The 13,644-nt window shown below is 38.4% G+C and overlaps 1 protein-coding gene across 1 annotated transcript in view; it reads right to left on the bottom strand.

Annotated features, from left to right (window-relative positions):
* WDPCP (WD repeat containing planar cell polarity effector) overlaps positions 1 to 13,644 on the bottom strand; it is a gene marked incomplete at both ends in the record, with an annotated part of 101,616 nt that overhangs the window by 27,032 nt on the left and 60,940 nt on the right. The window contains 1 exon segment of the mRNA XM_082306190.1: positions 10,287 to 10,389. Coding sequence (XP_082162316.1) covers positions 10,287 to 10,389 — 103 coding nt within the window.

Raw genomic sequence — 13,644 nt, 5'->3', positions numbered from 1 at the left:
CCTGATCTAGTTGGACATGTCCCTGCCCATTGCAGGGGGGTTGGACTAGATGACCTTTAGAAGGTCCCTTCCATCCCAAAGCGTTCTGTGATTTACAATCCTATGATATGATAATTTCATCCAGTCCCTGACCTGCTGTGTTGTTTCCGATCCTGACAAGTGGGCAGCAAAGCTCTCAAACACACAAGGGAACAGGTTGGGACCATGTAGTTGGTAATAACATATGAAAACAAGGCATTGACTAAAGCTCATGCTTCCTTCAGAAATTTTTGAGGAAATCAGGAATTTTTCTGGAATGTTTTACTGTTAAAATTCTGTTTATTATGGTGATCAGAGTGGAGTGCTGTGGTCCTAATTCTTCCCTTACATACCTAAGAGGCAACAGCAGCACAGTCAGTGGGACCATCTGGGCTTATGCTGCAGCAGCCTATGCCCACATGGGACTATGCCCACAGCGGTGAGCTAAACCATTTGGTGGCTAAAAGCAAGGGCCTAAGGTAAGCACCTTGCATCTGTTTTTCTTCGGCCACAATGCATCCTATGTAGTAAAATAAATAATTAATTGTAGCCATATTCTTTCATCTGGTTAATAGAAGTTTGTATTATTTAGCAGAAGTGCAGCGAAATTTAGCAATGAACTTCAAGTGATGATTCAGGAGAAGTTTAGACTGAGTCCCAAATCCTTCCTTCCATGGGTTACGTGGCACAGTTCAAGGGTAAGCTCATGTAAGGCTCCTGATGGTTCATGAGCAGCAATGCTTCTAGGTGACGTAAGATCAATTCCTGGGGTTATTCTGCAAAGTCTTTGGGATGGCCCCAGAATCTGCTCTTCACCTGGTGTACTTCAGGCGTACTTGGATATCTCCAGGGGGGATTTTCAGCAGTAAGAACATTAGCAAAGGAAATGACTAAATTTAGCAGAGGTATATGAATAACCATAGTACGATGTAGCAGAAGGTAGGTTACATCAAGGAAAAAATATAAGCTAGCAGTTGTTATGAAACAGTGTTATATTTCTGAAAAAACAAGAAATTACGCATAGGTTTGTAACGCAATTCTACAGGAAAGAATATTGTCTTCCACGTTCCTTTACAGTGAAGATTTTTAAACTATCAGTTAAGTGGTTAATCCACAGGATCTAATTTATGTGAGAACTATACTCTGACTTTTTACTGATCTTGTGGTACACAAGGACTCAAAGCTGTGCTCAGAGCCATCACTGGTGAAGGACAGCAAGAAAGTCCTTGTAACTCCTGCCACTGGTTGCTTACGAGAAGCCCGGGCTGAGCTCTGAGCACCACCCAGACAGGGCTGGTGGAGTCAGGCATGGCAAGCCTCCCCGCTGACATCAAACACAGCCTTGCAAACACATTTGAAAGGGACTGCTTTAAATATGGGCAAGAGCTGGGGGCAAGCTGTGCCCTCCCAGAGGGCAGAGGAGAAGCAGGGACAGGGGTGCTGGGGAGCTCGAGCCCCCGGGGAAGGCGGGTGTTACAGTCAGGCCCTGGGCTGGGAGGGCAGGAGGCAGAAATCAAGCGGCTGTTGCATCTTTGGTTATCATAAAGATGAAAAGGTGGGACCTGCAGTGTACCTGCAGTAAGTAACTAATTATAATGATCACCATACATGCTTCTAAGCTATTATTAATGATATATTTTCATCATATTATAATATTTTGCCATTCCATAATATCAACGTTGCAGATATAACCAATGCTGCTTCACAATCTAATTTTAAGACTGAATTTTACAGTTTGAAATCTAGCACGATTCAGGACTTTTGGTATCTTGAATGCTGTGAAAAATATTATTGAAGGGCAGATATTACTCATGCATGAGTTCAGGAGTTGCAGTAGTCTCATGGCACTGAGATTTAAAGTAAAAAGAAGTCTCAGTGCAGACGAGCCAACAGGAAGGATATTTAGAGAAAAGATATTTCAAATAGCTGAAATGAAATACAGAGTGTATGTTGAGGGAAGGAAAAAAGTCATTAATTCTGGATGTACTTACTGCCTTGTATTAGGCACTGTTCATCAGTTTTTCACCAACGCTTTTTGTTAAACAGTCCATTTCTTTTCTTCTTCTGGCCAAGTTTGGCACTTTAGAAAGTGCAAGACTGACAACAGCGATGGGTGCAAAGCTTACTCTCGGGCCCCGCTGAGCTTTTCCCTATGGCTTTCACCAGCAATATCCTGATCAGAATGTCACCAGCCCTGAGACAGGATTTTAACAGGGAATTTGGTTTTCTTAGGCTGAAAGCATTCAACAAGAACTAACATTAGGTCATCAAACACCTTTGCTTTTGTTGTGGGAGTTTTTCAGGGGTGAACTGTCAAGCAGTCTCTTGTGCATGAGTCTTTGGAGGAAAACAGCCTCAACCCCTGATTTTGCCATGGGCAATTCCATGGTATCCCCATTTAAGAGCCTGTGGTGTGGCTGGGGAGTGTAATGAAGAGGAGGCAATAAATAAATAGTCCTTCAATGTTTTTGTTTGTTTGATCAGAAACCAGATGTGCAAAGATTCTCATATTTGCAAGAGTTGGCCCTTCTGAGCACAGGAATCTACAGCCTTCTCCTGATGTTGACTATGCTGTATCTGATCACTACTTCTAAAACTCACCATCATGGGGAATATTTGGTGATAATTCTTCAGTAGGCCATTATAAAAAGACTTAATGTTGAAATATTACAATCGAACATTAAATTGACACCTCATGTCAGCCCACTATTATACCTCTTTTCAATTCCTCTGCTGTCACGCCACTGATGTGATGAATTGCAGCCTGTCACATCACATTACGTTACGCAGAACAAACAGGACAAAACACATACCAACTGCCATGCAAATATGTGTTTGCCAACTCTTTTCAGTGCGTAGAAATGCAACCTGCGAATTCCCTATCAGAAAACTAGAGGCTCAAGGATGGCTCTAGGGTGTGTGAGACAAACATGCCTCTGACACACCATGAACATACAGATACGCAGCTCTCAGCCAGCTACAGCAATTATGAAAGCACCTCCTGCTGTGATTATTTCTTGTTCCTTCAGAAAAGAAGGCAGCAGTGGATTCTGTGGCTGCTGATGTCACGAAGCAAAATATAAATACATAATAATTAATCCAGTGCTTGTGTTCAGATTTGGAGCTATTTTTATGACTGGCCAGATTTTGGCTGTGTGTGTGTAAATATAACACCCACTTATGTACACACACACGTGCATACTATGAGATGTGTGAATATACATTATGTGGCTTTTAACTGCAGTCTTTTAGCCTACATGTGGGCCTTTTGAAGCTAATGGGAGATTTACCAGGGGCTTTTTCACAAAGCTGTAGGCAAGACTGGAATCCAGAACATATATGAATATTATACTGTAATGATATAGTGTAAATCATCTAGTTTGACCTACAGTGAATTAGAGGCCATTAAATTTCATTCAGGTATCCTATACCGAGCCAGAAAAACTTGTGTTTGACTAATACATAAATTGTATTTGGCTAAAACCTATTTCCCAGAAAGGTATTCATTTAGTCTCCATGCAAAGACACTTTCCCTGCATCAATTTCTTTAATAGTTTGTTTCAACAGTTATTTTAACTATGTGTGCTTTTTATTTAAATTGATTTCAGTCTATGGAGTCAGTGCTGAGAAGTCAAATTCCTACTTAAATTCCTAGCTATAATGTCAATGGATACTTGAGTACTGACTTGCTTCTCTTTACTTCAATGCCATGCCATGGGCATCCCTTCGATATCTTTTGTGCTGAACTATTCTTTATCATGTAACATCCTCACCCAAGGAATATCTCTGTGAATTGTTTTCACTTTTGTCACTTACTTCTTGATATGTTGCCACAGAAAATAAGTTGTTTACTTGGTAATTTGTGTCATCCATTCTCTATTGTCTATGTGCATCAACTTTGCTGGAGGTTACAGGGATAAGATGGAAATATACTGAAAAGACCTGAGATGAGAGACCTTACATACTTTGCAATAACCAAATTCTTAGTAGAATAAATACAGATCAGACTCAGACAACCCCTTTCAATTTCCAGAATTTGAAAATACTGTAATTTTTTGTTTATAAACCAGTCATAGTATGTGGCTATAGATACAAAAAAATTAACTCCCTAAAGCTGGGTCTTCCAGTTACTGATTTTTCTTTTTTTCTACTCAACACATCATCTAAAATGAAGGCAAAAATTGGTTAATCTGTGACTTCTTGGTAAGACTTTTTCATGTTAAATATCTGCTGACAGATATTACAAAATATAAGGATCATTAAAATTAAAATATTAAGGAGAATAGTGTCTTCATTTCAGGCATATCGCGGTGCTTTTTAAATCAGGTTCTGTAGTGGGCAAGAATATGTCCCGATAAAGAAGGGAAAAAAAATGGAATGCCATGATTATTCTAAAGCTTGACACAAAACTATAAATCTCTTTCAAGTGAAGATACACAGATCTTTGTGTAGACCTCTGTGGCTAAGCAAACCAGCTAGCCTTTGATGTACTTATAATTATTAGGGGCTGAGGATTATGTCTTTAGGCAAAGCTGTCTAGCAGTGGGAAGGTATAGATCAAAACTGACATCATGACACAAGCAAGCGGAGAGGTGAGATGAGGTGGAGCCAAAAATAGTTTGGCAGTACTATAGACCTTAAGTAAAATGAACAACTCCATTTTTCGAAAAGAACACAAGGAGGGGAGCAATTAGTGCCTGTAACCTCTCGATAGAGTAAAATCCTCACTACTGGTTGGAAAATTAAAAATGTAATTAACAAAAAGCTAAACATGAGAATAAAGAAGAAGATTCAGCAGATCCACTTTGTTATATGGGAACATATTGTTACACTCCCAATGAGGCAGGTATGCCAGGCCGTGAATTCAGAACTACCACTGCAATAGCCACGTCAGGAGCGCTGGGTGCCACTGGCTCCTCTTGAAACCAGGGGACTCAAGCAATCTACATCAAATAGAGCATCCTTCCCGATCAGGCTCTTTGTCATTTTTTTGTAGAGGGCAGGAGTGCTGGTAATGCCAGGCCTACACCTGAGCTTGTTACTTGCTAAAATCCCCCATCCAAAGCCCACTGAAGATGGTGGAAATCTTTTCATTGTGTTTAGTGGGCTCTGTATCAAATGCTGTGTGTGGCTTGACATGTGCAAGAAAGTGTACATGTGAGCACAGTTACATCATTTCAAATTACCATGGATCTTCAAAGACACTCATCTTGTGTGGCACAAAATTAAAAAAGTGCTTGTGGAAACTAATTTTTTGCCATAGGTTAACTGCCAATCATACTTAAAAAACATTTTTCATTAAAATTGTTTTTCTTGCTCTCTGGGGAAAAAGTCATATTATTAGAAAAATAAAAGCAAAGGATTTAATTCCAGAGGTTTTGATTGATTTAAATTGAAAAATCTAAATAAATAAATAGGAGATCTAACACTTACACCGAAGAGAGTAGAGCTCCAAAAAACTGTAGCATAAATGGGTGTCTCCTGAGTCTTTCCAGATCACAGTTCATCTGTGTATTGGATAATACCTTTTAACAGGTTACACAGTGAAATAAAAATCATGCCATGAAATAAAAGGCTAAGATTCTCAGTTAACTTGAAACTTGATAGCAAGAGAAAGATGTGTGTGCCAAGGAAGAGTAGGAAATGAAGAAGGCTTTGTCATCAGCGTCAGAGAGGGTACATAAGGGTAAGGAAGAAGTCTATTGCTTGATAGATGAAAGGAGTCATTATGGATCAGAAGAGGAACAACCGTTGTCAACTAGGCTAATGCAGGGCCAGAGAAGGTTACAAAAACAGGGGGACAATTCTAAACATGGTCTTGAAATGCGAGCAGGCTCGCCAGGACTGCCAGGAATAGGGGAAGACCTGAGTAAATTACAAGTGATTTGGAGGTAGCAGATTGTATGCAAGGCCAGACTGGTATCTCAGACACACTGCATGGAAGACAAAATGCTATAGCATGTGTCATTATTAATTATCACAAAGACTATGTAAGCCATTCAATATAAAATACTATCACAGAATCAAGAAGAAGTGAATAAATTTGAACTGGTTCAAATAAATTCAAATTAATATTCAAACTGGTGATGTTCCCTGTCAGTAAGGTGAAACATTTAAGGCCCCTACGTTTTGAATGTCATTTTATGAACAGTGTGGGAACTTAGACCTCAGTCTCTGTGAGAACTGATAAGATTTCCTATCTCACTTGCACACATTATGGAATATTTCCAGAAATGTTTTAAAATTCTATTTTAAGTGGAAAAACCTCAAGCGCTTTCATGAGACATTACTGAACCACCAAAATGTTAGTCAGTCCCATCTAGCATTTCAGAACAATGCAATTATCTTAACATCAGTGTTTTTATTAAGATACCTCTGTTAGAAATATTGCCTAAACATTAGTGTAACTAATATTCTGAATTTAATTCTAAGTAGAAAAAGAAGGTTTCCCAATTTGCCTTTCAACTATGCAGCAGTTATCTGTCTTGTCACAACATGAATCCCTTTTGGGTGAAAGCTATTGATTTGAAGGTTAAAATCATCTTGCTAGGCCCTAATGTAATTTGTTGGAAGTTGGCCTTGGGAAACTTTCTGACACTGACTACATATGCTCTTCGTAGGATATTCATTGAGCAATGATGTCTGAAAGGCTGAGTTCTTCACCTCCGTAATCATTATTAGTTATGGCATTTCTTAACAGGCTGTGCCATGTCAGTTCTTTGCAACTCAAGTTTTACATTAGCAGCCTACAGTTTACAGCACTGAACAGATGCACTCTTCTACCACGGACAACATTGTACCTGGTTACTTGTGCTCCAGGAGTGTAAATGTGAGGCTACAACCATAAACAGAATTTATTAGTAAGCCTACAAACATTGTCAATATTGAAGAAAGTCCTCTCTGTTTTCATCAAGTGAAATGAGGTGCACAGAATATATTTTAGGCAAGGCTACATGAAAACTCCCTGACCTCGTTAAGGAACCTGTAGATCTACTACAGAAATAATTCAACAGGAAATCTGTGGCAGAGGAAACCACAATATCTAAGGCCACAGGTCTGCTGATCAAATGGGAGTGGGGAAAGACGAGACAGCTAATGCGGTCTCTGAGATGTATAGTACCATTACTTCAATCTTCTCATGCCTCAAGATGCATTTTCACAGGCTGTCAAACATAAAATTTCATGAGAATAACTTTCTTTAGAAGATTTTAATCAGTTGAACAAAATATCTGATTCTGCCAAAACCATAGCAGGTAATAGCAGCAAGCTCACTTGACACCTCTTCTTGCTCAGCAATATTGTCAAGAAACTAATATGCTCTGAAGGTCTACAGGTGTTTTTACCACACAGACCCAGACATTCTTAGCTTTGATGGTGGCTTCTTCAAAACAGTGTATAGCAAATCACGATCATGTGAGGAACTGAGAAGAGCTAAAATTCAGAAGATTTTAAAATAATCCATCTATTTCTAGTTTTATCTTGACACAAATCTTGACCTAAGGTATGTGAGGAATCTACCAATCATTATAGAACTCTGGGTGACATCTATAAATTTAAGCTGAAATTATATTGTCGTTCTACATTATTTGTAGAAGCTTGAAACTTTTCCAAAAGTCTGAGTTTGAAATATATTATATTTGAAGTGATCTCTGTACACATAAATATCTTGACAAATTAAATATATCGGGGCAAGATGGAGCACTCTCAAGGGCTTGGGAATCAGCCAGGAGCACTGACTCGTGTTATTTCCAAGTAGTGTTGAGCTGAGTTTTGGGGATGGGCTAGCTCAGGAAATATCAGATGTTGGTATATGAGAACGGTTCACATTTGTACCATTTAGGACCAAACATTATACTATACTATATATATGCAATATGCTGTAGAGAGGCCAGATATTATCTAGGAAGGTGTTCAGTATAACTTGGGATCAATAGCACTGATTGCACCTTCTTGGCTCTCTTTGCTTAGGTTGCTGCCTTCTTGTAGAAGCCTGAAGTGGGTGCTCAAGAAGTCTGGGGGTTGACCTGGGAAGTGTGACCACTGGTGAACTTAGTGGCTGAAAGCCCCAGAGAGCCGGGACTAGATGAAGAGGACCAGGCTTACGAGATGGTTAGGGGACAGAGACCTGTTTGAAACTGCATTTTAAAACTTCTGGCTCTGGCATGAGTTTTCCCCCCCCTCTCAAAATGTTAGATAAATATAGTAATTTACATATAAAGCACTTGACTTGTTATCTTTTTTCACTGGGACCACAAAGTTCATGCCTCGTGATATCTTTTTTGCTAACAACAGCGTATGAAATCAAAACATCATCAAGAAAGGACGTTGGAATAAAGTATAATAAAACAAAACATGTGGCTGAGATTTCACATGTTTAAGATGAGATCCAGTCTGCAGTGAAGATCTCATGGGAGATTCCTGTTTATTTTCATATAAAATGAACTCGATGCAAATTCATTACTGTTTATAGACTGAATCTCAGTGACAGTTTGTCCCAGGGGCACTGAAAAGTATTTTAAATCATTCTGATAGTTAATTATTCAACAAATGAGAACACTTTAAAGACTTTATCATATAAAATGACTTTAATAATTTATGCTTATGGGGCATTACAGAGGTAACTGTAGGACTGCTCTGAAGGAGGGGAAGACTTTGTGCCTGCACATTTGTAACTGAAATGTAGTATTACATCTGATATGCAAGTAAGACATTTGTGATCACCTCAGGCTTCTTCCCTATCCCTCTCTTTGTGTATGTGTCTACAATGCTATATAAGGCTCTCAGTAAACTTAAAACCCACCTAACTTCAGAAATCTAATAATAGTGTTAGTTTGCAAGGAATTAAACGAAGACACAGATTAAGGCTTTTATTTTCTGGATTAAGTGTAAGAGAATAGATAGTGATCAGAGATAAGTCTTAGGTATCTTAGTTATATTAGGTGCAGAGGACAACTACCTAAGAAGTAAGAGAAGAGAAAGCAAGGGAGATGTAACTGTGCACTTTAAAGAGTGCCCAGTAACAGATGACTGAAACCAATGTCGTTTCTGGCAATTCTAGTGGTGAAAGGGCTTGCTCAAAGGCCTAGCTATGGTGCAAAAAATGCCTGAAGTGACTTAAGCTTGAAAACGAAAGACCCTGAAGAAAAGAGCTCAGGACAGGCACTGCTTGATTTCTACTCCGCTGCAAAGGAAAGGAAGTGATACTGTATTGCATAGCCTTGAAAGTCATGGATTTATATGATATATAGAAATAGCCACATAAACGCACATACCCACCTGTCCGCATTTCTATATATTTGAATGGCATTTGCTTGTATGCTTTGGGTAAACACCAAGATGTACAGTTCTAAAAGAATCCCATGTTACCCAAGATTTCAAAGGTTTTGTGACTCCTTCTGAGTCTTAATCATATTCTACTACTTGGCATGGGACAAGGACAAAAGCTCAGTGATTTCCTCTAATATGCAAAGACACAAATAAACAAAACAGCACTGTGCATATTTTATACAAAAGTTTTGTGTTCTTTTTTCCCCCCTTTGTCTACTTTCTCTCTGCTGGAGGTCAGCTACCTAGACTTAGACCCCTTCTGCTTGGTTCGTGCTATAGGCCCAAAATCAGAATGGTCTACATATTTGCATACATCTCTTCATGACAATTCAGAGGAAACACAAGGAGAAAGTGAATGAGTCATACGTTCCCCTGCCTGAAAAGTTGTCTGTGTTTGAGCTATTAGTCTAACCCTAATTTTTGTATCAATATTCCTTATGGAACTGCAAGAATCCCACTGCATGCAAAGATGTTACTATGAGCCTGTGCTCACATCAGTAAATGTTTCATCTGAATGCTGCCAAAGCATTCATGATGTGATTCCAGTTATTGGTACAGTGTGCATCAGCAAATAGTTAGAGGTGAATGAGATTGCCATAGCTGGCCTTTTACGCTGGTATGAATAAAGATTTTCAGATTCAGACCCTTACCTCTTGCACTCAGTTCAGTTTGTACAGCCTGAACTTTTCTATACAGACATAGTATAAATCTTTTTTTACTTCGTAGCTATTGCATTGACACAATCCTCACGTGGGTACTGAAAGGCAAAGCTATGTTGTTTTTATAAGCCTCCCTCTTTAGTTATGAATAAAAATACTGTCTCGCTTTCAAAGAAAACAATGCAATCAAAACAATAACTCCCCTACAAATATAACACGGTGTTGTACAGGACAAGTATTGATTAAAACAAAAAGGGCTTTTTAAACACCATTAATTCTTACCAATTCTAGTAGTTATTGATTCTGCATCAATGTCATTAGCCTTTTTCTTTGCCACTTCAGCTAGTGCCAATTCACCCTTATCTAGTGCAAGGTAATGGATGTCCTTTGGAAATAAAAGAGAAAAAAAAAGATTAATCTAAAATTAATCTCATAGTAGTAACAAAAGGGATTTTGGAAGAAAGAGGTTCTTTTATTATTTAGATCACAAACACAGATGGAACTGATGAACTTACCATTACATTTTAATTCTCTCCCAATGCAAATTTATTATCTTACTTGTGCTGTTGAATACAGCAATGAATAAAACACTGACCAATCATGCACTGATAAAAGTGAAGCTATTGACTCAGTGTATGAAAGAAACCAATCTGTCTGCTTTTAAGGTAACTTCTGTTGGTGCAACGTGAATTAAGAGAAGGTTGATAGGAGGTGGCTCTGTGTAAACCAGATCTGAAGTACGGGAACTCTTCTGGCTGACAGCCCCTATTTGCAGTGTGTTAAGGTTTCCACCTAGTACATGAGTTTTGGGGTAAAGCTCTTTTGGGACTAATTTTTGTTTGGAGGTTGTCATGTTACACTTACTCTTCTTTGAGTAAGGTGATGGTGGTCCTCTTTGTGCCGATATTGAAGGTAATAATAGCAACAACGGTTGCTCAATGGTTTTAACACCCACAGATGTGACATGATTCCCGAGTCACTCTTGGACCACAAGGAGCTTTCCAAAAATCTTGTTGTCTAGCAGAAATAGTTGCCAATACTCTGGATCCAGTCCTTAATCTAGGGTTAAAAATCAGAGGGCTGCAGCAGGGCCGTATCATTGCATAGTGAATTTCAAGGCTTTTTATTGTGTGTTAACCTTTGAGGTGAAAACCACCTGTACTACACACAGCACAATTTGTGGGAGAATATATTCCTGCTGACAAATTACAGTCTCACTGCCCTTGGTTTTGACACCTGAAGTAAAGTTTCATCCTTGACCATTAATAAAGAGACAATTAACCCCCTTCTCCTTTGGTGTCATGGCCACAGGCTGCTCTGTGCATGAACTGAGACATATGAAGTGAGGGACACCCAAGAACAGTTCGCAAAGTTTTTTTTCCCCAGTTCTTTGCTGAAGATGCCATTTGGTATCCAAAGATTTAAGTCATTCCTGGCCATTGTTCTGCAATCTATCTGCATGCAGGAATTTAAAGGGAAAAGGAGTATTTGCTGGAAATATTGACCTCTGCATATCATAAAAGCAACTATATTCTCACTAATGCAGAAGATTTCAGGTGAAACTGTCCTCCTCACTGTGAGTTTACTGCCATCTTCCATCAATATGACAGAAATTCTTACATGAAAAAGTGACCTTACTCTAGAAGGAGAAGCTACATGAAAAAAGTGAGAGTAATAGCGTTATGAGAAAAAGATGCTGCTTTTATTATCCCCTCATTTAATATTAATAATAAACAAATTAAAACAAAAATAAGAAGCAAACTGAGAATGTTAGGGAAACTGAGACCGATTACGGAGGAAAACCTGGTACTGACTTGCAGGATCCCAACAGTCTGCAGGAGACGGCAACATTTTCTTATTACAAACACAGGTGTGACTTAAAAAATGTGCAAGTGTCTTGGAGCAAAGTAATGAGTTACGAACTTGTTGCGAACTCTGTACTTCCTCTCTTTGTAGGTCTAACATAGTTGTCAGGAGAAGAGGGCCTGAGTAGCAAGGTATGATTTCTATGAAGATTAAACAGTAGATATTGTCAGCTTATTTAGATAACAATAGAAAACCTAAGGGCTCTTGAACAAGTCTGAACTTACAAAGATTTGAATGTATAGGCAGATTGTTTTCACTAATTTAAAATGCATTCTGACTATGCTTAATGACTGTCTTTTTGTAGTTTAAACTAAGAGAAGTACTGTATTTTTCAATGCAATCTTCAATAAAAAACTTGGGGAGTGTATGGAAACAACTGCAGACAATGACAAAGTTCTTTCAGTTAAGAGGTTGTGCATGCTGTGTCTATCAAAACATCTGTTACTTTCAGATCTTGTTTTTGCCCATGTGTTCTGTTTTGAGTAAAGAAATGTAAAGATGCTACAAATTCATCGCTAACAGGGGCATTGTAAGGAATAAAGATATAGCAGTAGGCTGGTAAGTGGCTTTCTTCGTGGTTCCTCAAGTTGCTGTCATAAAGAATAAATAAAAAAAAAAAGTAGCACTTGCTTCTATCTCTAAACAAGCTTTAGAAAGAAAAGATTACAGACATAAAAACTCCGAATTAGACAATTTCAGATCAAATTTAGGTGTTCCTCATTCAAATAAGCCAGCAAAATTGGATCTTTCTAAGAATTTATAACTCTCTGAGTAGAATAAAACTAGAAAATAAATACAAGCGAAAGAAGAAACACTGGATTACAAGGTGCCTTAAAGAATGACAGAAAAAAAAGAATTAAATCAGCTGAATATTCATTACAGATTTTTTCACACAATTATCTAAGAATTTATCAGTCCAAAGATCACGTCCCTCTCAAAAACAATGGCGACAACAAAAACAATTTCCAGCCGCTTATCAGGAGTTTGCTGAAAGGGCTGTATTTTATCATTTAACAGTTTGATTAGTTTTTGGACTACTTCCTTTTTGCCCTCATCTTTGTGACTCACAGAGCTGGCCCCCGGTGAGCAGAAGTCATTTGAAACACTGATGTGCATTTGTCTATAGGATATTTCTGGGCAAAATTCCAACATTTCTTCGAAACATGCACTTTCCTCATCAGTGTATCACCCAAGATCTGACAGTTTTATTAAAGTGTCTTTTCCTTGCATTTTTTGCTACCTTTGGTACGTGGGATGGCCTTTTGAATTTTCAGCAGCTGAGAGCTGGAGCGTACTACAAAAGGATTTCAAGCTAACAACCCTTCTATTGCTTGATCTTTTCTGTCACAGATTGGATCAGTCACTGTCCAATAAATGTAGCTGTTGTTCATGATATTATGTCCTTTTCAGTTTTATTTTTTTATTGAACTTTGTAGGAGATGATAATAATTGATGGACTTAGATGTGACGTGAGGGTAAAGCTTATGGGGAGACACAGCAGTGTCTGTGTGTCTTGTTATGGCATCATACTAGTGACGCTATAGCTATAGGACTAACTTTTAAGCCTTTTTTTTTTTTTCTTTTTCATGTCTATGAAAGAAATTCGCCCTCTGATAGTGTTCTCTCAAACTTCTTTGCAATCTCAAAACAAATAACAGGAATGCTGCAGAGCCCCGTTTGGTGAAAGAGATGTTCAGGATAAATTCTCCAAGACATAGGACATTTCCTTAGAAGTCTCAGAAGATGGGTATTCAATGTTTGGATCCTCTTGCTT

This window comes from Platalea leucorodia (genome assembly GCF_965183815.1).
Source record: "Platalea leucorodia genome assembly, chromosome: 3".
NCBI classification, from domain to species: domain Eukaryota; kingdom Metazoa; phylum Chordata; class Aves; order Pelecaniformes; family Threskiornithidae; genus Platalea; species Platalea leucorodia.
The sequence above is the reverse complement of the archived record's forward strand: the minus strand, read 5'-3'. Positions and strand labels throughout refer to the sequence as shown.